Source organism: Bidens hawaiensis, unplaced genomic scaffold (assembly GCF_021521415.1).
Source record: "Bidens hawaiensis isolate Kalapana, Puna unplaced genomic scaffold, B.hawaiensis_p1.1 tig00030806_1, whole genome shotgun sequence".
In the NCBI taxonomy this organism is placed as follows: Eukaryota; Viridiplantae; Streptophyta; class Magnoliopsida; order Asterales; family Asteraceae; genus Bidens; species Bidens hawaiensis.
The window spans coordinates 32,452-57,681 of NW_027505194.1; the positions used below are offsets into that span (position 1 = coordinate 32,452).

The 25,230-nt window shown below is 40.9% G+C and overlaps 1 protein-coding gene and 1 long non-coding RNA gene across 2 annotated transcripts; both read left to right on the plus strand.

The window, feature by feature from the left end:
• Window positions 1–5,142: 5,142 nt before the first annotated feature.
• LOC143611358 (uncharacterized) lies at window positions 5,143–6,795 on the plus strand. Its single transcript, XM_077085569.1, has one exon. The coding sequence runs from the start codon at window positions 5,143–5,145 to the stop codon at window positions 6,793–6,795; it is 1,653 nt and encodes a 550-aa protein (XP_076941684.1).
• A 15,646-nt stretch (window positions 6,796–22,441) lies between these two features.
• Window positions 22,442–23,286, plus strand: LOC143611356 (uncharacterized). Its single transcript, XR_013149757.1, has 4 exons — window positions 22,442–22,473; window positions 22,556–22,627; window positions 22,714–22,778; window positions 23,149–23,286. It is a non-coding gene; the product is annotated as an uncharacterized LOC143611356 (long non-coding RNA).
• Window positions 23,287–25,230: the final 1,944 nt, after the last annotated feature.

Sequence of the window (25,230 nt, forward strand, 5' to 3'; positions counted from 1 at the left end):
TATAAACGAAAACCCAAAAATCCTATGTGTCGTGTTGTGGTCGCTCCCCCTTTTTTAGAGCCACCAGATTTGCTTGATTTTAAAATGCTGACTTCTCATTGATTTAACCCGGTTTTGACCCGTTTAGACTTTAATTTTCGCGGGTCTGATGGGTCACCAAAATCGGATACCCTTACACGGGTCATAACTAATTCCTAACCATCTCTAATTTCTAACTTCATGGATTCTTTCCTCGCATCGCTTCACCTTAACATCAACGAACCCTATTCCTTCAACATCGACGCAACTGTCCTTCCCTAACCTCACCAGACTTCATGTACTCTAATTGTAGATGGTGTACAACTATTTTTATATTTTGCAATGACAAAATCCAACTGAGGAAGGAAGCCTTACTTCTTCCGTCGCTACTGCACAGGTGTAGTATGAAATCGAAATCAGATATCAGTCAATTGCAATCAATCTTAAGTTATGAAAGCAATTGGAACAAATCCGCTTACAAACCCTTATTTTGATTTCTCAAAATCTCTACTGATTCCCAAATCATCATTTGAGTTTTGATCACATACCACCAAGTTATCGCTAATTCAGTATCTAAATTGACTCACCATCAATATTGTAATGTGGTTCTACAGTCGGTTTAAGGTAATTTTTAATTCGTTAATTATTTGTTTGTGCCCTGACAATTGTTAGTTTTATCATTTGTTTTGATTCAGTATTTTTAATTAACTTGTATACAACAAACATGGTTATATTAGTCAGGTGACGCAAAAAAAGTTGCAACTAAAACTAACGAGACAGAAAGAACCTGCATTTGAAACATCTCAACGGGTTCGATGAATGATGGCTAAGGTGAAACCAAGTGTGAGAATGGAAATTGTAAGATCATCATACTAGCTGATAAAATTCCATATTTACTTATATATTGTTTGCTGCTATGATTTGGGTTATAGGTCAAACTTAGATTGCAGCTAGTCTTATGAAGTTTATTAACAGATTGAAAAGGGGAAATTTGGTCTAAGTTTGACACGATTATGTCAAATTTTGATTTTTTGAAGTTTTGAATATGCAAAAGTGTACAAACAGAAACGGGCCAAGTTATGGGTCAGATATGTCTACTAAGATGATGGTCTTCGGATTGTAGCCATGGGTATTTTAGGAATTGCGGACAACTTTGGGTAATTTTTATTTCTTGTCAAAGTTGTTTTGAGTTACAAACAGATTTGCAATTCACTCGCTGACAAGAAACTTAACATAAAGTTTGTGAGTGTGAGTTAAGTTTAAATGCTTCGGTTTTTCCATGTTTAAACAAGTTAGGTTTAGGTCGAATCAGCGGGTTTGTGGGTAGTAGTGTGTGAGGTTATGGCATCACAAGAAGCCTAACACCAACTTTGATGGTTTTGATTTAGTCTAAATGGGCACCAGCAGGAAGAATCAAAAGAACGTGTCAAGTTCAGGTCGACTCGTTAGTTTTGCGGGTTGAAAAGTTTAACCCTTTATTTATATATACTTTTTAAATGGTTTAAAGTTATAATTTAAATTGACATGTGAAAAAATTGAAATTAAGCATAAGGTTTTATACTTTATAGTTTAACGTAATTGTTTTATACCAAATATTAAACTCGGTTACTCGATTTTTTGCAACTGTATTTTGTTTTCAGGTTCTATCTCCTTGCCGGCTATAGCCAATCGCCCTAATAAACCTTCACTTTTGGAATGACAAGTTTTATATTTCTTGTGTTTATGGACTTAACAATCTTGAAGATATATTTTTTTTTCTTTTTGCTACTCTATACAGAAGTTAGACTCTTGGTAACCACCACATAATTTTACATGACTTTCAATCATAAACTCACAGTAACTTCATGTCTAACATCTCAGTTTGTGTTGGTGCTTAATTATTCTAATTGTTTAATCATGTTTTATATATGTTAACGCCTCAATCCGTTTCTTTCTCCTACGGAGCTCTTTGACCCGGCCCATAATTATCCCATATGGCAAAAATTATTGTATTCACCACCGGTGATCAGTTACATGACTTAATGAATGTTCGATCATGTGTTGTTGCAAACATGACAAGTACTACCGGTTCAGTTGAAACTGATTCAGTTTGGTCAACAAAAGTCACCAATTTATGATAAGTTTATGTTCGGGTTTTAATCGGATTATTGACCAAGTTATACCATTGTTTTTTACCAGTTTTGGCCGGTTTTGGTTCGGGTAACCCGCTTCGGTTGAGAGAATTACACTGGCTTCCTAATTTAAATTGTTTCATTTAGCCACAAATAAAAAATGAACTGTTAACATTATAGAAATAGAACATTAATATAGTTGGTTTATTAACAAACGGTTTAGTCAACCCTCTGTCTCTTTGTATAAACATCAGCAACTAACTACATGAAAATGGTTATGATAGGTCAGCAGTTAGTGTGAGTTACTAATTGGCCAATTTAAGTGATACCAGCGTGTTAGGGATTTTAATGAATTTTGGTAAACGAATTATTTTAAAATGCAGTCTAATTTTGTCATTCTTTTTTAGTGCATTTTTTGTGTTTTATTTTTTCTAATTTCGTCTTTGATTCCCTTCTTCAGGTTCAAACATTGGAGAACATTTTGAATGCAAACTATAGTTACTGGGGTTAGAGCTTTTGCTGCAGTGATGGATTTTTTAAACAAGAACTGGTAACTTTAGCATGCTACATTTTTTGAACTTTACGTTTGCAATAGCCAATAAGTAGAGTGTGGGTTGGTGCTGCTTCGTATGATCACTGTTAGAAGGATATTTTTTTTCCGAATTGTATTTCATTTGTAACTCATGTTCTTTTCCTGTATGTGCGTGCATTTGGAAGAACTGTATGCTAATGTCGACAACAAAGATGATATCAAGCTGTTACGCACTCAAGTAAGATCCAACCCGTTTGACCAACCCATTGTTACGTGTTCATAATGACTAGAGAGTATGTCCAACTAAATATTTTATCGTATATCACTAAATATATGTTTAAATTTTGGTTGGATTAAAGGAATTCTAATTGTGTAATTTTGTTATTGAGTAGAATAGTGTGTCATGAACTACCAAACCAACCGTCCACCACCACTTAACACACAAACACGCCCGTCAAACAACATAAATTTTTTAGTTTAAACAAATTTTATTTATAACTAAATGAAATTTCACGATACCAAAAGTTAGTTGGAGGATATTGGTGAAATATACCATTAGTGGTGTCATTATTTGACTAGGAATCACTCTAACCCAACTATAAACCTACCCATCTCTATTGAAATATATCAAACATTAAAAAATATAATAAACGTAACAAACTAATATATATATATATATATATATGCATTAAATCAAAACAAAACTCTGTTGAAATATAAAACAAATCGTTTCAAAAAATTAAACTGAAAACAATTAAAACTAAAAACCTAAATAAACACTCGTAACACGGGGGGCTAAAAGCTAGTTATTTATATATTTAAGAATCAAAGTTACATATGATTCTTATTAAATTCTAAATTCAAGTTTTGGAGGGATCTAATATAATTGTTAAACCGAAGGGACTAAATTTATCAACCGGGTAAAGTTTTTTTTAAAAGAAAAAAGAAAAACAACGGATTGAACTGACTAAGACTCAAACCCAATTCTCAACTTTGGGAGGCCTTAACTAGATCAAAGCTAACCAGTCCACCAACTTAGTTCTTTGATGTCAAATTTGTTTTCATGTGTATTTGTATGTAGCGACCCCTAATATGTATTATAATGGATATGATAATTTCTTGTTATTTTCGTTCAAGTTAATAAAAGAAAGTCGAGTTCACATTTGAATACATCTACAATTAATGGTTTTAACTCATTTGACATTTGTGAGAGACGGCACTGTATGTACATTATTAATAGTTTTACAAGTTATTGGTTAATTAATAACTCAGTTTACTTAAAATTTCAGTTATATGTAATTTATTTAGAACCAACACATAGAGAAAATGTATAATTAGAAAAAACGAGATGGAGATGACCCACACTCACAAGGGATGAGTATGGCCAAACACTAAAGGATTAAATCCTTCATGCTTTCAAACTTCACGAGGTTCGTAAAACATTGAAGCTAGGGACTCTGTTAAAGTGGTATACTACTAACATCACAAATTAATTTGTACCATGAAAAACGGCAAAAACCAATAAACACGAAAGATGTATCTAGTCGCATGCATGCTAATCAATCATCCATAGATCAGTTTAAAAAAACATCTATTTCCCAAGCAGACAACATATTTCATGTTGAACTAGATGTTTATTAAAAATGATAATTATCAAGTAGTCATACATTATATTGAAGCATGTATGCTTAGTAATGACTAATGAGTGGTTTCTTTGAACGGCAATGATTCGAACTCTTGGGGTATCCGTGAAACAAACGCTATTCATATAGAGGTAGGGTACCAAAAAGACCCAAATACCCTTAAGTATCACCCGCGGGTCGGAGATAAACCCCTCGTATGCCACCCGCGGGGCATATGGATCACCCACACAACTTATCTTACGCGGAAGCATCCAGGCACCCTCAAACGTCATCCGCGTGATAGCACATCTACCCGCCAAGATGACCGGAAGGCAATGCCAACAGGACAACTGTAATTAACTAATTACCTTCTAGAAGAGTAACCACGATTGTTACTTGAAGAATACGTGACCCGTGAACCAATGAAAGAAGGACAGTTGGCCAGGTTGTTATAACCGTGCACATGGCCAGGGATCAACTCGTCCTATCATAGAGTGACGCGTGTCCAGGTTGTTATACCCATGCACATGGGACGTATAGCTCAACCTATCACGTAAGGACACGTGTCCCGACGATTACGAGTGATCTTCTAGACGAGTATGACAGTTACGACCCGTCATACCGTCCGGGAGATGTCAGTTACTACAGCGGTGATAGTCGACTTCACTTGCGTGAAGGAACTACCCGTCCGCAGGCGGTAGTTTGATAGGCGGGTTATCACGGTGATGCTGAGGAAGATTTTTCTAAGCCATACCGTCCGGCTGCTTTTGCTGAGAAATCAAAGTTCATTGCACGAATTGTAACTGCTCCATTTCCGGTCAATGCAAAGATCCCAACATCTGTAGGGAAATACGATGGGATGACTGATCCCAGCGATCATTTACTGAATTTTGTGGCTGTTGGAGGAGTCAGCGGTTGGACTCTTCCATACTGGTGCCACATGTTCGCATTAACTTTCACCGGTGCAGCGCGGGAGTGGTTTGAGAAACTTCCGGACAGACAAATCAAGAACTGGGATAACTTTGTTGCTAAGTTTTCCCAGCACTTCAGTCAGCAGATAAAACACAATCGTGATCCGTCCGAAATATTAGACGTTGTTAGGCGGAATAATGAGTCTATTGAAGACTTCATTACCCGTTTTAACAATGAAAGTCTTAATATCGGCAGAGTGAGTGAAGATATGTTGCAGGGAGCATTCCGAAAAAATGTGAAGAGTGACAAATTGATTTGGATGCTAACTGGAAGGGATGGTATGCCCACGTCTTGGAATGACATTATGACCGCAGCGAAGCTGTTCGCAAGGACTCAGAAGACTTTGGCAACCAGCAATCCAAAACAAAACTTAAAAGTTGAATTCCAGAACCCACGGCCGAATAAACAGGCGAAAGGGACCATTTGGTCTAGACTCCAGCCGTTCGCGGAAGCGTCTAAATCATTCGATGCCAGATCTCTGATTGGCAATAAAAACAAAGCGGGTCCCTCAACTCGAGGCTCTAACAACTGGACGCCACTATCAAAGACTCCAGCTGAAATTCTCACTACTGAGAACATAATCTTCAGGAAACCACAGCCACTCACAAGCAGATCATTCCTTGATACTAAGAAACACTGTTCATTTCATGACGACATCGGTCATAATACGAACGAGTGTACAGCTTTGAAAAACGAAATTGAGGCAGCTGTGAAATTAGGGAAACTTGGACATTTGGTCAAGGGTGCAAAACCAGGGACTAGTAAAGTTCCCGTGAGAGATAACCAGGGCCCGCCCAAAAAACAAGTTAAGGATCTGAATGTCCATATGATTCAAGGCGGATACAAAGTTGGAGGAAAGAGAAGAGAATCCGAGAAAAAAGAATGGAAAACGGAACCGATGATTTTTCCACGAATCAAAGGAGGCCCTTGTAACAAGAATCCTTTGATTATCACCGCTCTTTTTGGCCATTATCACTCACAGTACGTTTTCTTCAACACTGGTAGCACGTCGGATATAATGTACGATGAAGATGATAAGGAGAGGTTGAAACCCATTCATGCTCACGTATCTGGATGTGGAGGCGAGGTGATGCACCCGCGAGGGGTGATATCCTTTCCAGTCACTCTAAGTGACGGAATCCATTCAAGAACCAAAGAGGTTCAATTTTTGGTTTTGCCAGCAACATCAAAGCACGGCATCAGCCTGGGTCGAGAAGCGATCTGTGACTTTAATGCCGATCCTTCTACAGCACACGGTGCAGTGGGAGTTCCGACTCTCACTGGTGTGGCTATCATTCACATTAATCGTCATTGCTTCGCGACAGAAAGTTCAAAACCCAGAAAAGTTCCGAAGCAAGCTCGGCGGACTGAGCCTGAGAAATGGGTATTAAACAAACAGTTCCCAGATCAAAATGTAACAAATGGACCCGCTATCTATGAGATAGTGAGGACATTTTTAAAGCAGTTGCCGACAAAAAACGTCGATATTTTCGCGTGGCAGCCCGCAGACATGACTAGGGTCCCGCGAAAGATTGCATAGCATAAGTTGCGAGTAAACCCAGCGTTTACACCAATAGTGCAAAAGAAGCGTAAGATGGGTCCAGAACAAACGAAAGCAATGAACGAACAAGTTCAGGACCTCTTACATGCTGGAATCATATAACCAATCCAATACCAGACTTGGGTCGCCAATCCGGTCATTGTCCCCAAAACCAATGGGACATGGCGGATGTGCATAGATTTCAATAATCTGAACAAGGCGTGTCCCAAGGACTGTTATCCAGTTGATGTTATAGCCCCATTCAAGTTCAAATGTTTTTTAGATGCCTACAAAGGCTACCATCAAATCCGCATGGTTGCGGGTGATGAAGACAAGACAACGTTTCGCATTGACCAAGGCACATTCTGCTATAAGATGATGCCATTTGGTTTAAAAAACGCGGGTGCTACATATCAACGATTGATGGATGAGACATTTAAGAAACAAATTGGTCGAAACTTGGAAGTCTATTTGGACGATCTCGTGATCAAAAGCATTGAGGAAGATCAAATGTTGAGAGACATAGAAGAGATGTTTGAAACTTTGAGAAGTATCAGCATGAAATTGAATCCAGCTACGTGTTCCTTCGGCATGGAAAAAGGAAAATTCTTAGGAGTGATTGTTACAGGCGCGGGTTTTAAGGCCAACCCGGATAAAGTCCAGGATGTAGCCCGCATGCCTTCCCCTTCGTCCCTTAAGGAAGTACAGACACTCAACGGAAGATTGGTTGCATTAAACAAATTCTTAGCAAATCATGTAGCTAAATCTTACCCGTTCGTGTCAACTTTGAGAAATTGCCTCAAGAAGGCACATTTCTGATGGACCGCAGAAGCTAAACAAGCATTCCTGGAGGTCAAAAGATGCTTAATGGAGTTGCCTACCCCAACAGCACCACACGCGGGTGAACCATTGATACTGTATTTGTCAGCAACTGACATCACCATTGGGGCCGTACTACCTACAGACAGAAAGAATGTCCAAACACCAATCTATTATGTCAGTAGGACGTTGACAGACCCGGTAACCAGATACTCAATGCTCGAAAAACTGGTTCTGGCGTTGGTCTATGCTGCCAGGCGGCTCCGCAGGTATTTCCAAGGTCATCCCATTAACGTGTTGACGGGGTACAAACTCAAGAATGTACTAAGCAAACCAGAACTGTCTGGGCGATTGGCAAAATGGGCCATCGAATTGGGTGAGCACGCGATTGAGTACAAACCCAGACCAGCAATCAAAGGACAAGTGTTGGCGGACTTCGTCACAGAGGTTCCGTAGCATAAAGGAAAAGAATGTTTAGTTGAACAACAGCCCCAACTACCTCCGGAACAAGGACATATCTGGTCATTATTCACGGATGGAGTGTAAAATTTAGTTTCCTTTTGGTTTGTAATCACTACCCGACCCGGGTTCGGGTTTGGGTATTTTGTCAATAAAGTTCGTTATGTCTAATATTTTATTTATTTATTTATTTTTATTTGATTATAACTATGTTTCATGTATAAAATTAACCCCTCAATTAACTTTAATTCACTTTTGAACCAACAACCATTTATCAAGGACCAAACTGCAAATATTTTCTAAATCTCTTTCTTCCTCCCTCTCTTCCACCGACGCCATACCCCCCCCCCCCTTTTCTTGGACCTCAATTTTCGGGCATAATCAACCCAGTTGACCTTACCAAATCATTAGCCTACCAAAAATACTTCACACCGACGTTCTAATTGGGGAAAATAATAATGTTTTGACAGCTAATTCGTAATAACGAACCGCGGATAACAAACTCCTAAACCACTATAAATACTCGACCATTTTACAATCAAACTCGCCCACACCACCCTCTCTACATTGCGACACAAACCCCTAAGATAATTACAGTATACAAGGCCGTCTAATACTCGTTTAAGATCAAAACAGGGCCGCACACTCATGTTCTTTGTTCGTCCTCAATTCGTTAATATCCAAGGTAACCTGATTATGCATAAACTGCTTTCTGTGTATTTAAATTTCCAGCTTCATTATTTCATCAACTTGAGGCGCTGGCCTGATGGCCAGCGCATGCTGTCTTAAAGCTTGAACCGGCCTCGGGCGCGGGTTCGAGTCTCTCAGGCCCGGTTTTTTATTTATATTTTTCTAAAATCCATTTTTAATCAACTTTTTTTTAGTTATTATATATATACAACACTAAATAAACAATATATTGATGAACCGTACCTCGGGCTATTGTTTTACATATATATAATTGTATACATATATAGACATAGTATAACAATGATATTATTAATGTTTTCTTTTATCGTTCAACCGAACAAATAACTTATTAATGTTCAAAGAATAAACTTTATTTTAACTTTCTTTGTTAATATACCTATTACAAATAGTGGCTACTTATCAAAGATTAATGTGTTACCAAACCAAATAATAATCAGAATAATAATAATAATAATAATAATAATAATAACAATAATGATAATCACGTTAATGATAATAAACAACCATAATAAAATGACAACAAGATTAATAACCTTATCGAGACCCAAAATCCGTCTTATTATTTTGTCTTTTATATTCAACACACTTTATCGTTAACAACTAGGATTAATTGTTGGCAAATCTCGGGAAGCTTGACCGTTTTCATCCTTGCTCTTTCTTTTATTATCTCGTCTTCGTTTATCCTACTCTATAAGGTGAGTTTACATATCCCTCTTTTTCATCTTTTATAATTTTAGGGGTGACATGTATACCCTATTTAAATTACTCATTTTTATTTCCACATCTATTCAAAACACAATTCAATATATGTTTATGTGTGATTATTGCATGCTCTATGATAATGCTCTATGTGCTTAATTGTTTATTTTATGTTTGGTGGTTGGAATCTCATCCTCATCTATCATCATCTAGTATGATCATACATTTACCCAAGTAAATTGATTTCGTATCAATAAGAACGGGTCGACATCTATTTAATTGTTTACATGTTCATAAGAATTGTAATACTCATCATTTACATATGAATTGTGGTTTTTATCTTTATATGTATCTCAACTAAAACTTATGTATTCTCACCAACATTCGTGTTGACAAACTCTATTTTTATACATGCTACTGGTACAAGTAATTTACATTGATCAAGATTAAAGATATTAGTTTTTACGTTAGGATATTTATCAAACAATATATATGATGTAATTGTTCTGTTTATTGAATTTGTGTACTTGTTTTGATATTAATGGAAATAATTATTGTCACTTTAATTAGTGTCTTTCGAGCTACTGTCCAATCAATACGTTACGCCCCGGCATGTTCTGCCTTTGGTCGGGGTGTGACATGGAGCATCCAGTAGTAAGAGATCTGGCGCAGGCCTCAGGCTAGTCAATCCCGAAGGTCATGAATTTACTTACGCCATCAAGTTAGACTTTAAAAGTACTAACAATGAGGCGGAGTATGAAGCTTTTCTGTCAAGCCTACGGATAGCTAAAAAACTTGGGGTGAAGCACCTAGAAGCGCGGGTGGATTCGATGCTGATCGCAGGGCAAATCAATGGAACTTATGAAGCAAAAAACAATGTAATGGCTTCATACTTGTCACAAGCGAAGGACATGATCCTCCAATTCTCTTAATGCAAAGTAATTCATATAAAGAGAAGTGAGAACAAGTCGGCGGACACCTTTAGCAAATTGGCTTCAACAAACTTCGAGCACTTTGCTAAGGACATCCGTGTTGAAGACTTAGATCGCTCGTACGTCCCTCTGAATCAAGTTTTGGTAATTCAAACAGGCATGGAATCCTAGATGACTCCGATTATGTCCTATTTGTCATCAGGGGTCCTACTGGCGGAAAAAACCACAGCCCGGAAGATAAAACATAAGGCCTTGAATTACCAGATGAATGATGGTGTTCTGTATCGACGTTCCTTCCTCGGCCCGCTATTTAGATGTGTGGATGCCGAGGACGCAAACTACTTATTCAGGGAAGTTCATGAAGGCATTTGTGGTCTCCACGCGGGCGCAAGAATGGTTGTAGCAAAACTTATGAATGTTGGATACTACTGGCCGGGAATGCATTTGGATGCCTTGCGGAAATCAAGAAATTTGATTCTTGTTAGCGTCATGCTCCCAACACACTGCGACCAAAGAACTAACTCGTTCCAGTCACTTCCGCTTGGCCGTTCCAAAAATGGGCTATTGACATCATGGGACCTTTTCCTGAAGCCCCGGGACGTGTCAAATTTCTAATCATGGCCATTGATTACTTCACCAAGTGGGTGGAAGCCAAACCAGTCGCATCCATTATGGCATCAAGTGTCAAGAAATTCCTTTGGGAATTCATAATATGTCGGTTTGGTCTTCCGCTAGAACTTGTGAGTGACAACAGTACTCAATTTGCGAATAGCGGGTTACAAGAATGGTTGAAAGAGCTTCATGTTACTCAGATTTTCACATCTGTAGCTCATCCGCAAGCCAACGATCAAGTCGAACGAACCAACCGGACAATCAAAGAAGGGATTAAAGCGAGGTTAGTTATAAAACGAACAGGCTGGGTTGACGAATTGCCCCAAGTACTTTGGGCCTTCCGCACCCAAAAGAATTCAAGTAATTCGGAAACACCGTTCAGTTTAACCTATGGTACCGAAGCCATGATCCCGGCCGAAATTGGGGTTCCATCCGCACGAACTCTGTTGATCGATGATAACGAAAAAGAGTTACGGATGAACCTCAACCTTCTCGAAGAAAGAAGAGAATTGGCATCAATCCGCGAGCATAACTATAAACGCCAATTGCATAAATATTATGACTCGCGGGTCCAAAAATGCATGTTTGATGCGGGAGACTTTGTCTCTCGGAGTAACGAAGCTTCCGGCCAAGAGCCCCCGGGCAAGTTGGCCCCAACTTGGGAAGGCCCTGACAAGATTAAACAAGTGTTATCAAAGGGTGCTTACAAGTTAGAAAAGTTTGATGGGACTGAGGTCCCTAGAACTTGGAATGTGGCACAGTTAAAGAAATGTTATATCTAGTAAGACGTGTTATTTACTTTTTATTTTTGGCTTGCGTGCCTGATAGACTAGTAAAGGACATGTAACGTCATTCCTTGTAATTTCGTTTGGCTTATGCCTCTTTTATGGAAAGTTTAATAATTCCACATTCTAATTTTATGTTCTGGTCTGCGTGCCAAAATATAATCCGTTATTGACAAATAAGAAGATCCTATAAGCACTTATATTATGAAGAATAAGACAAAGTGTACCAGATGAGACAAACTTCTTATATATGTACAAACGGGATTACAAAAAGATGTTAATTACAAAGAAGACAGACTTATGCAGAAGTATAAAAATACAAGATGACAATTATTATACAGCATCTTCGTCTTCTTCTTGATCGTCATCCTCAGTCGCAAGGAGCTCCTTCAGCTGTTCCACCCCATCTTCTTGATCCGTAGGCTCGACGATTTGACTTTCAATAGTGAACTTCAAATTGTCAAATATCTTCGTCTTCTCATCAAGAATTTTAGCATTATCCTGGCCGTGCAAGACGTATTCCTCGAGAAGTCTATTTTCTTCAGCAAATTTAATACCTTCCCGGAAACCCGTCTGGCGGCCAGCCTGAGAAGACGCGATCAAAAGTGTGGCGAGGCAGTTGCCAAGCTCATCGCCCTCCCGGACGTGGGCAATAACCTGTTAACATGAAAGACATAAGCAAGCTTTCTAGTCAGAACTACTATTTACAAAGGAATGTGAGGGACAGTGAGAGTTATCTTGGGAACTCCTTCCGCCAGCAACCATTTTGTCCGCCTCGGCTCGGACAAGCTTCATTTTGTGCTCAACACACTCCAAGGCTTGCTCCTTGTTCTTGGCAGCAAGAGTTGCAAGGCGTTTGTCATTGGAGGCTGACTCAGCCTGCAGAGTTCTTATCAACTTGTCACGTTCGTCCAATTGTTGCTGAAGAACAACTTTAGCTTCCTCAGCAACAAATCGGTGAGCTTTCTCCGCTTCCAACGCCGCTTTGGCATCCACCAACTGTCGTTCGGCTTTATCAGCAGCCAGGCGGTTGTCGTTAGCCTCTTTCTCCGCCTGGTTTGCCCTAATTTCCAACTCCTCCCACTCCTCATTCATGCCTAGCTAGTCTCAACATAATTCTTGAGTGGTGGAGACAGTGTTGGCCAGGCTATAAGAGTAGGAGTTCAGTAACTCTTGGCACGGACGCCCGCACTGACGCTTACTCTCCGCAGGAGGAAGACCCCCTACAGGTATTCCAGACAAATATCCGCATCAGAAAAAGTTGAGTCCTGGCGTATGGACCAATGCGGACGATGCATTGAAGAGTCTTCCCCGTGCTGGGACAAGGACATCTGTGGGCCACGACCGTAGGTGCTAACCCTCCCTTGATCCTTAAAACGATAGGAAGCTTGGAAAGGTGAAGAAATGGTGTGGTCTTTAAGGTTCCCGTCTTCCTTACCACCAAGTGGAGGGGTATCCGTAAAAACCACCGTCTCCTGTGCACCCGTCGATGGGGACGTTGGTGGTGTCACAGGCGGTGTTGATCCCCTCGGACCTGAAAGGTCCTCAGAAGATTTTTTCTCGAATTCTGAAAAAGCAACATCTCTATATCAGTAACATACTTCATAAAATGAAAAGCAATTATCAATTCTTGAAAATTATCGAAGTTACCTAAAGAACCATCGGTGGGTGCAAGTTGTTGAAGACGAGCTTCTAGCTTCGTCTTCTTCTGTTTTTTGGGCAACGGCAGGCTTGGTGGACTGCACCTTTAGCTTGCCAGACGCCTTAAACGCACCTACATTAGCAGTTTGATGTCCACCTTCGACGATGATATCGTCGACAGCTCGATGTTCATCTTCGGCAGTGGCGTCAGCACCTTCATCACCCGCCGCCTTGCTAGTGGTTGGGTTCTGGTTCTGCTTTCGGGTCAAACCTACAATCGAACGTAGGGTTTTCAAAGTGACAGTAGCACCAACTGAAAACCCTTCTTCACGGGATGATGACTCCTTGCTAGACGAAAGGAGTACGATCACCCCGCTAGAAGTAGCAGCAATATTTGGTCGGGGTTTCAAAATTCCCCCACCTTTAACAGCAAACTCCTCACCTTTAGCAAACATCACCTTGGAAACCACGGGTTCCGGGCGGAGCGTGGCGGGGAACAAAAAATTGTTGCGGGTACGCTCAAGAATGGGTGTGTCCTTTGAATCAATAGGACGGTGCACCATTAGACCTTCCTCGTGGTCTAGGAGCCTGCTGAAGATGGAGCCCTCACCTGCATATATAAAAAGAACCGTTAGAATTTAGGCGAAACCTTAAAAAAGCATAGATAAAGTTACTTTTATTGGGCTTCTCGTAATATGGCTCCAAATCAGTAAACGGTCATAAACAGCTCATCTTGGCAGCCACCATTGCCTCCTCATGTATTGTACTCATGGGAGTGGGCGTTTGGGTTAAAGGTTTGAACCATGGGAGGTTCACTTCTGTGGTACCATGGCCCATAGCCAGCCCGTCTTCGGCTTTGCAATACGTCATCTCGAACGGAATGACGTCTTCCCGGACCCAAAAGAACTTGGGCTTCCAATCGTGGAGACTCCGATACCACTCTGTACCAATGATGCCCTTCCCGGTGGTGGACCAACTATACCACCCGCCGCGGTTATCAATCTTATAAAAGACAACGAACCAGCCAACGGTAGGCTCCATGTTGTGAGCCTGACAATAGAATTCGAAGTGTCGAATTCTCAACATCCCAAAGGGATGGATCTGTGACAAGTGGATCCCATAGGCCGTCAAGACGTCCTGAATAAACTTCGTTACAGGCAACCTGAAGTTCCCCGTGGTAAAGTGGTCTGCGTATACAGCTATCTTATTCGCCGGAGGATTGGTGGCGATGGAACCCTTCGCCGGGTACACAGGTTCCCATTAAGGCGTCAAGCCGTAAACGTTGACGATACCTTGTTAATCTCTCTCCTTCCAATGGAGAAAGACGTTGTCTATGGAGGAGTCACTCTTCTTTTCTTTACCCATTGTGAATCAAAAGAATTAGAAGATAAGAACAACTGGAAGTTTTAGATCTGGAATTAGAGAAGAAAAGAGGAATTAGAAGATAAGAATAAACGAGAAGGGGGAAACGGCCTATTTATACACATCGCAGTTAATGAGATGGATGGGATGCCAGTGGAGAGAGAAAATACAATCCAATTAACGGGTGACACGTCAGGCGGGAAAGACGAAAATCACAATAGACTGTAGAAAGACGTCAGGAACGTCTTATCAACTGTCCAGCAATATTTCTCTGTCCGCCACGTCATAATTTTTCTCCCACTTGCACAATTCAAAAATATCTTAAGATATTATCCTAACAAAAAAGTAATACAAAACTCACAAGAAGACAAAAGATTCTTTTCATTCATAACGAAAGATGTTTACAAATTATGAAAAGAAAATACAAGTTTACATCTAGTCTAAGGGTCTTGAGCGGACGTATCCTCAGGAGATGTAAGCGGATTGTCTTCCGTTCCTTCCCACAAGTATTCCTTCAACGGTTCCACCCCGTCACTGGCCGCTGCAAATTCTGGAAGCATGTTCTCCAAGGGGAATGATAAGTTGTCATACTCATTAAGGTGCATATCATACTCTTGGGCAACATTCCGTCCATGCAGTGGGTGTTCTTCAAAAGGACGACCGGCTTGGGCATGACCCATTCCTTCATTAAAGCCCAACACGCGGCCGGAGTTGGAAGAAGCAGTGAGCAAGAAAGCCAAGCTATCTGACAATTATGTCCCCTCCTTGATATGCTTGATGACCTATAGAGGAAAAACAAATTCATTAACAATTGTTAAAAACACAAAAAATATGGGTAATAGTGGAAGAGTGGGATAACATACCACTTTAAGACCTTGGCCCAACAGCCAACGTCATTCCCTCCCTGCCCGCTCCGCCCTCTCCTGAAGCTCATTGTACCCGGCGGTGATTTTTTGCTTTTCATTTAAGTATTCCGCCGCACGGGCTTCCGCTTCATCGCGGGCTTGCAGAAGTGAGTCATAGGCAGCCTGCATATCATCAGCCATTTTCTCATTGAGCTCCGCCCGCTCCTTCTGCACCTTGGATTCCGCCTCATGCTCCTGGATAAGGACGCCTTGGCGGGCCACTTGTTCTTCTAACGCCGAATTGGCTTCAAGTGCCTTAGCCAAGTTATCTTTCTTCTTTTGAGTTTCAGCCCGGGTAGCTTGAAGAACGATGTTTTGCTTCTTGCAAGCTTCTTCCCATTGACGGGTAGCAGCCGTATGCCTATCCTTCTCATTTCTGAGAGCGATTTCAGCATCAGACTGCTTCCACTTGGCAGTATTGGTAGCCTGGCGTTGCTCATGAGATTCCTTCTTCGCTTCCTCAGAAGATTGAAACAGCTCACCCCATCGCTCCCCCATTGATCGCCACTCGCGTAAAATTTCTTTCCCACAAGCCATAGTGTTGGATAAGGACGAGGAATAGTCATGATAAAGATCTTGGCGAGGGCGACCGCGCTGATGGATCCGCTCCGCTGTCGGGACACATTGGTTGACAAATGTCACACAAGTGTTCGGATCAGTAAAACGAGGCCCTTTCACGATGTTCCAGTTCGGGATAAACATCTCGTTATCCACCCCTGGATTGGGCTTCCCATAATAGTCGAAGTGTGACGTTTTGGAGCGCACCACACCTTCAACGTCTGTTGCAGAAGAGGAGGGTGTTACCAAGAATCTTGATCGAGTTGGCGATAGTGATTCCTGCTTTTTGGACGCCTCTTCGTCCACAACCGTATCTTTTCCTGCAGAGCTGGAAGCGTTTCAAGTCTCAAATAGGTAAGCCAAGGGATCCTTAATATCCGGCGGAGGGAGCGGGCCCTCTTGTTTCTCCTCATACGGAGGAGTTGATGGTTTGCCTTCCTTCTCCGGTGGCGAAGATGATAACTTCTCGCTCTCAGGCGTCGGGGACGGTAGTTTTTCATCTCCCGCTGGTGGAGTTGCTGGTTTCATGAAAAAACTCTCACCAACAACGTCAGTCGAATCTACAAACAACAAAATTGAATTTAAGTATTAAGTAAAACATTAAAGGGAAACGTACAGTTGAAGCAACGACTTACCAGCCATCCCCTTAGTTTCCGGATGCTGCTTCCGCTGACTCTTTGCTTCCTCGGATGCTGCTTCCGCTGCTTCTTAGTTTCCGGACCTTCCTCGGTGTACGTGTGGCTACCGCCCGCGTCACTCGCCCGGAGAGATTCAAAAGTCCTCTTCCGCTCCAATTCTGTCAGCAGATGCGAAACAGATGAAAATTCAGACACATCATCAGAATCTTATTTTTCCTGCGATGAGGGTTCGTCACTCGAAGAAAGACCCTATCAGAAGTAACAGTGTTGAGCGGGTGAGGGTTAAGGATTTACGCACCTATCTGGAAGATAGCTTCTGACGCCGCTGGTTCAGCGCATATCCTAGTGGGGAAGAGAAATTGATTATATGTCCTTTCCGGGGCAGGCGTCTCTTTCACATCACCGATGCGCTTTCCCGTACACCCCTACTGTCAAAAAGGGCATTCAGCATAGGCCCGTCACCTGAAAAAATATATGAGAAGTCAGTTAACACTTTCATAATAAATAACATAGAGAAAAGGGAATGTAAGGTACGTTCATTCACGCCCATTGAAACGGGCTCCAAGTCTGGATACGGCTACAAGCGGCTCATGCCCGCCCATACTAGGGCCTCCTCGGGCAGAACCCGCATCGGAGATGGTTCCGAGACCAATGTGCAGAACCACTCCCGACCCTCGTGAGGGTCCGTCACAACTTCTAAAAGTGCCTCATTGGTCGGACGACGAACCTTAACGTCCGGAACGACGTCTTCTGATCCAGAAGAATTTGTGGCGCCAGTCTTTCGAGCCTCCCTCGGGCATGATGCTAATAATCCTGTCAGCTACAGGATTGCACTTGAACCATCCACCACGGTTGGTCATCCGGTAGAACACCGGGAATCGGTCAATGCGAGGCAACATCCCTTTCTCCGTACACAGAAATTCGAAGTGTCGAATCTGCATAAGTGTAAGGGGGTGCAATTGGGATAAATGGATCCTATAAGCACTTAAAACCTTCATGAGAAACTTGGTTATAGGAAACCGAAGATTCACATAAACAAAGTAGTCGGAGTACACTGCCATTTTGCCGGCAGGAGGCATGCTCGCGACAGACCCAGCACTGGGAAATTCGGGACCCCATTCTGGTGGGATACCGTAAATACGAAGCAACGTTTCATATTCAGAGATATCCCATTTAATATATGTAGTATCAATACTCGGTTCCAAAGATCCTGCTCTACTAGCCATTGATTCGATTATAAATGGAAAACAGCGAGCAATCGTGAAGAAAATCGAAGGATCGGTCAATAAGTTGAGAGAAAACAAAGAAGAATGAAGAGAATCAAGGGCGATAAAACTTCGTAAGGAAGTTAACATCCACTGTTTATACTCATCGCAATTAATGCGATGGGATATGAATAGTGAAGAGAGAAAGTCATCGCCCACTCAGCAGACACCACGTCACGCGGGAAATTCGAAAAAGAGAAAAAGGTGTACAGTCGGGTACAGTGACAGCCGGCATAAACGTCCCATCATCTGTTCACGCGCCTAGAAGTGGTCATCTTGTCCTTTTTCACGGTTATCCACACCAACAGAAGATATTTCTACCAAACTCAAAAATTCAAAAACCCCCAAATATATCTTAATTCCAAAATTTCACCCGCATAAAAACTTTACGCCGGAAGAAACACTGGACTGGGGGACTTATAGAGGTAGGTACCAAAAAGACCCAAATACCCTTAAGTATCACCCGCGGGTCGGAGAGAAACCCCCCGTATGCCACCCGCGAGGCATATAGATCACCCGCACAACTTATCTTACGCGGAAGCATCCAGGCACCCTCAAATGTCATCCGCGTGATAGCACATCTACCCGCCAAGATCACCGGAAGGCAATGCCAACTAGACAGCTGTAATTAACTAATTACCTTCTAGAAGAGTAAACACGATTGTTACTAGAAGAATACGTGATACGTCAACCAATGAAAGAATGACAGCTGGCCAGGTTGTTATAACTGTGCACATGGCTAGGGATCAACTCGTCCTATCATATAGTGACGTGTGTCCAGGTTGTTATACCCATGCGCATGGGACGTATAGCTCAACCTATCACGTAAGGACACGCGTCCTGACGGTTACGAGGGATCTTCTAGAATGAGACAGCCGGCCCAATCATATTCCCACATCATTCGGCTATAAATACCCTCTCAACCTGCATGAGGTATTCATCCACTCTCTACTATCTACTCTCAATACTTCAGTACTTTCTCTGCATCAGAACTGTACTTATTCTCACGCCGGAGGGTGGTTACGGGAAGATCCCCCTCTTGTCCTTCTCGTAACGAGCTCACGGTGTCTGTTTTGCGGGTTCCGGTCACTGGACTTTGGGATGTTGTGCTCATATCGCGTTAGTTGTTATTGTATCCTACCCGGTTGACTCATTGGATCCAGGACCCGGTTAGGAGAACGGATCCGTGTTTCTTCAATTCATATTGTATCTTTTACAAGTGAGAGTTGGTTGATCATATATATATATATATATATATATATATATATATATTACTATTTTAAATATAAGTGTCTATTTACCAATCTTAAGAAGTTAAAGGTAGCTTTGTAATTTTTAGAGGAGTTTACATTTTATTCTTCATATTAAACTTGCTTCGTGGATTGAATTGCGTCGTCGTTGTCTTTCTGTTTTTGTAAATTTCTTTGTGAAAGAAAAGCGATGGAAAATATGCAGATGTTGTCAAAAGGAAGATGCACATGGAAAGCACCTATTGGATGCCTAATCGGTGGCAGTTGAAGTCTTGTAGCATCAAGTCAAACACCTTATGTGCAGCGTTCCTACGCTTAGAAAACCATGACAGCCTTTTTTAAACCCAAATGAAGAGAGAGGCACATTTCATCGAACACCTCATGTGCACCGCATCTCACGTCACAAAATAGACATAAGGCACCACACCGCCCGCACGTTCTTAGCAAAATATTCCATATGCTATATGATTCGTTGGCAACATATTGTAATTTCATGAAAACACAAATAATGTAAGTTCACTGCCTACATGAGGCTCAGGTCCGCACAATGGCTGCAACATATGTTGCCACGCCAAAAAACGGAGCATCATCACAGCCATAAAGCAAGTTGTAACCGGAAGAAACAATAGAGCCAACCACAAAACACAACAGTTAACCTAAAACATCGCAAACAGTAAGACATCACCCATTAAACATTGCATATTTAGAGGTAATCACATCAGTTCAAAAGATCAGACAGAAAATAACCATATCAGTTTTACCGCTTCTGCAATTAAAGGTTTCACGGCCATCGGACCACCGCCGTTACCAACCACCGTCACCTAGGGTTTCCAAACATAAACCCGGCAACAGTAGGTTAACCACCTCGCCCACCCTTTCGAGGTCGTCTACCAACACCTCAGCAAAACACCACCACACAACTGACCACCGGACCCCGCCTACAACACACCACCTAGGGTTTCTAGATGGTGGTGGTTGAAGACGGTGAACACAATGGCGGCTGTTGAAGAGGGTGGAACCGACAGGAGTTAATGGTCAACCACAACAGCCCACCGCCACCAAGGGTTTGGAATCGGAACCCGGCAACGATAAACATTCATCATGGGCTTAGAGACAGTTCATCTATCGCACAAATCACGCCCACGTGTAAAGATCGGCTCCCAAATGAAGATAAGTATAGAACTATGTGTGTAATGTATGTATGTATGTATTGATTGTATGTATAGGTGTGTATTGCAAGTAAGTACTTATAGCATTATAAGTTGTGAATTGAATGAACAATTGTCACTGTGAGAGAAGTTGTGAATGCTTTTTAAATATATATATATATATATATATATATATATATATATATATATATATATATATATATATAATACCCCATCACTATAACATACAACATCTGAAAATGGAAAAGGGTGTTACTAATAAACCACACTTTCTCCGTGATATTGATTGAGATATATGTAAGCCATTGACGTGTAATTTGCACTTTCCACGAAATTTCACAACACCTAGGAGAGAATCAATGATGTGTGATAACAACCAAGAACAGAAATTGTTTGTATTTTAGATAGTAATTGTTACCAACATTTTTTAAAAGCATGCTACACAAATCAACATAGACTAAACTTTACAACACCTATTTGAAGAAGCAGAAAAACCGTTATATCCCAGTTCTAATTTTAATAAACTTGATACAGTATTGAACTTGCTTAACTTAAAGTTAAAAAACGGATGGAGCGATAAAAGTTTCACAGAATTATTAGTGTTTTGACATGGTAGGCTTGCGAGAGACAATGAATTACCAATTTCAACATACCAAGCAAAGAAGTTGATGTGTCCGATGGGATTGGAAGTTGAAAGAATACACGCCTGTCCAAATGATTGTATGTTGTATACAAAATCAATATGAAAATAAACATAAATGTGTTGTGTGCGGCGCATCAAGGTATAAACAGATAAACGATTCAGGTGATTTTGATGAAGAGATGACAATAAAACGACCGCCGGCTAAATTATTGTGGTATCTCCCTATTATACCGAGACTGAAAAGGTTATTTTCAAACGAAAAAAGCCAAATTATTATGTTGGCATTTTGAAGAACGTGTAATTGATGGAAAATAAGACACGTGGCGGATTCACCTCAATGGCAAAACCATTGATAACAAGTATCGTGAATTCGGGAAGGAGGCGACAAAAATACGGTTTGGGCTTAGTTCAGATGGGATCAGTCCTTTTGGGACCATGAGTACTCGTCATAGTAAGTGGCCGGTTCTTTTATGAATCTACAATCTTCCACCATGGTTATGCATGAAACGGAAATACATCATGATGTCGTTGTTGATTCAGGGTCCGAGACAACCTGGTAATAATATTGACGTGTACTTGTCTCATTTGATTGATGACTTAAAAACCCTTTGGGATTCAAGTGTAAATGTATATGATGCTTATAAGAAAGAACACTTTCAATTTCGTGCCATGATTTTCTGTACAATAAATGATTTTCCAGCATATTGTAACTTGTCCGGATACAAGGTGAAGGGTAAGAAAGCTTGTCCTGATTGTGAGAATGAAACAAGCTCGATATATTTAAAAAATTGCAAAAAACATGTATACATGGACCATCGAAGATTCCTTCCGAGGGGTCACATTTTTAGGAATAAAAAAGCTGAGTTTAACGGAGAGGTTGAGCACCGAACGATGCAAACACGGTCCAATCCATATTTACAAGTTAACAACCTAAGTACTGTGCTGGGGAAAAGATCTCGTGTTACGAAAGGAGTCATCTGGAAAAAAAAAGTCAATCTTTTGGGATTTACCTTATTGGAAAGATTTAAAAGTAGTCCATTATCTAGATGTCATGCATATAGAAAAAAACGTATGGGTCATGTCTCCGATTTACTCTAATATATAGTTTTTACTTTAGTTTGATTTGTTTATATTATAACAATTTGTTTGCTATTTTAGACTGATCAAGTGGGTCGTGTCTCCCCACAATTTCACGGTGAGAACTTCGCGAGCAGTTCGTTTTATCAACTGGTAGCCGGCCCATTTACTCTCATATTTTTTTGTTTTTTTAGTTTGATTTGTTAGTGTTATAACAGATTGTTTGTTAATTTAGGTTGATGAAGACAATTACCAGTCTGAAGTGTTAAAATCAAATCTTTTTGAAGATGGTTATTTAAATGCGTTAGTTTTCAAAAACTTGTTTATATAACAATTTGTATATACACACACATATTTTTACTCAAGTACTAATGTTTTAATAATCGAATTTAGATATCCATGGACCAACAACAAACTGGTACAAATGCTTGATGGTTGGACTGTTGAGGCGTCTCAAGGTTAGCCCAAATTCTATCATTTTAATGTTTGCTTATATCTAACGGCCCAAACTAAAAGATAACTTGTTGTTTGACTAAAATTGTCAAAATTGTCATAATTTGCTTAGTTAATGACCCATTAACCTTGAAAGCTTGAGACCAAAAATTGACTATTACCATAAATACCCTTGATAAGCAAACAACCGATCTGTTTGCAAATAAATCAAAATCTGAAGCTGACATGTTTATTCATTTATGTTCATTCATTAATGCCAGTGAACCGTTTGTTTATTTTGTTAGTGAACGAACATAAACGAATGCTTTCATTTTCTTATCGAAAACGCTTACAAAATTTTAAGCTTCATTTTACTAATGTAATATGTTTTGTTAGGTGATTTCTACGGTTTGAGTTGCGATAATGAAGACGTCGGTTCAAGTTGCAAGAATGAAGACATCGGTTCGAGTTGTTAGAATGAAGATGTCGTTTTTGAAAGTTATTGTGTATTAGTTTAACTTTTAAACCTATATGTGTTTGCAACTACTTTTCTGTATATTATTATCTTTTTTTAGAGCAACGATCCATAAAAATTATCTAATCATACATTCATCTTTTCATACAAGTTTTTTTAGAACGGGGATTCATAAGAATTATCTAATTATACATTCTTCTTCTCATATACAAGTTGTAGAACAACAAACGTAATTCTTACATATATTTGTTTACATTAGTCATCATGCATTTAGGACATCATTATCTACGTATTTTAATATTTTTTAAAGTGAAATATACCATACCCGTGTACGTATAATATAAAAGATAACTAAGATGAAGAAACACTAAATGATCCCGACAGATTAAGGATAATCTTAGGGTTAAGTAGATGTTTCCCACGAGGGTTAGGTCCGGCAAAGATGGTTATTCTTCTCAACCTGCAAAACAGACACCGTAAGCTCATCACTGAGAAGGGGGGGTTCCTCCTTGTGACCACCCTTCGGCGTGAGAATCAGACTAGGTTGCTCTGAATATAAGTGTATATTGAGAGAAATAGCTAGAGAGAAGATCATGATACCGTTCCAAGGTGTTGGAGTATTTATAGCCGAAGGTAGGTTTCCAAGCAGGTACGGCCAGCTGTATATAATATTCCTTTTCCACCAACTATGGGCTACGTTCGTGCCACGATGGGAGTTGGTGGGTAGGCAGCGGCTGATAGTGACATTTTGTACTGGAGCGTGCTCCTCCTCGTACTATTGTCCGTGAGCTGTCACCCTATGATTGGTTCATGGGTTGCTTTTGTCATATCTTGTCTATTTTTCCATACCTTGGTAGGTATAGTACAAAAGATCTTCTAGAAGCATACGGACTGGCTCTTTTGGGCGGGAATATTCCCGCCCTGCTCATTCCTTCTTCATGTGACATTGCTGAAGTATAAGAGTTAGTGCCTTATGCGTGTAGCCTTACTGTTAGTGCGGGTAGCCTTCCTTCTTGGCTTGTACCCACAGCTGCGGGGACAGGCAGGGTACTGTACCAAGGGAGGCTTTCCTGCGGGAACAGCTGGCTTACTGCGTGTAAGGTCTTCATCTCTGAGCATGGTGGGTCCTGCGGATCCAGTTGGTCTTTTGTGCAGATGTACCACTTCAAGGTGAGTCTTGCGGGTCCAACTGGGCTTTGCGGGGACCTACCTCTTCAATTCCCCCCCAGTCCATTGTTTTTCTCATGAATTGTTAATAAGTGAGGGGAACTTTTGGACTTTAAGCAAGAGGCTTTAAAGAGGGGTTTTCGTTTTTTAAGGTTCTCCGTGGGGATTCTTCTCGCGGTTTTCCTAATGTCACTTGCAGAAAATTCCCGACTTTTCTGCCTGATCTTTAGGTATGATGCGGGTAGATGTGTAACCTCTTTGCAAGTCGGGAGCGTTGAGTTTCACTTGTGTAGATTCTCCACGAGGTTTTGGTAGTTTTAGACATAGTGATCAGTTATGTTAAACAACCAATTCCACCTTGAAGCTTCAAACAATCTAGTTCTCAACGTTCCCGCTATGCGGGGGTGTTATTTCTCTTTCCGCAAGCATGGCCCATAAGATCGATCTTCTTGGTTTCAATTCCCTGCAAGTGCTAAGTATGTGAAGGGTTTCGCCTTGACACTATACCCGCACTTGTCTTATGGTTTCTTGCTTTCCAAGGTAAGGGGGTATATTCCCTCTTATTTTTGAATCTTTTTTAATCTTTTTGAAATTCGGAGAGTTGGTGAAAGGATAAGGACAGTCCAAACGGTTGAAGGGACGTTGGCATCTTCTGACGGTTTCAGGATGTGCAGGGAGTTATGACGACGTGACAGCATGTGGTCAATCAGGACGCTTTTTCAGGCGCGTGGGCGCGAGTTTCATGACACGCGCCATTCCGACACCTGTTGCCAGCTTGCTTTATCCACACGTGTCGCCGTGTCATTGCGCCTGCGCTTTCTCTCTCATCCGCATTA

What these genes read in the sequence shown, in the direction of transcription:
- LOC143611358 (XM_077085569.1), top strand. Translation starts at nt 5,143, where the DNA reads ATGACTGATCCCAGCGATCATTTACTGAATTTTGTGGCTGTTGGAGGA.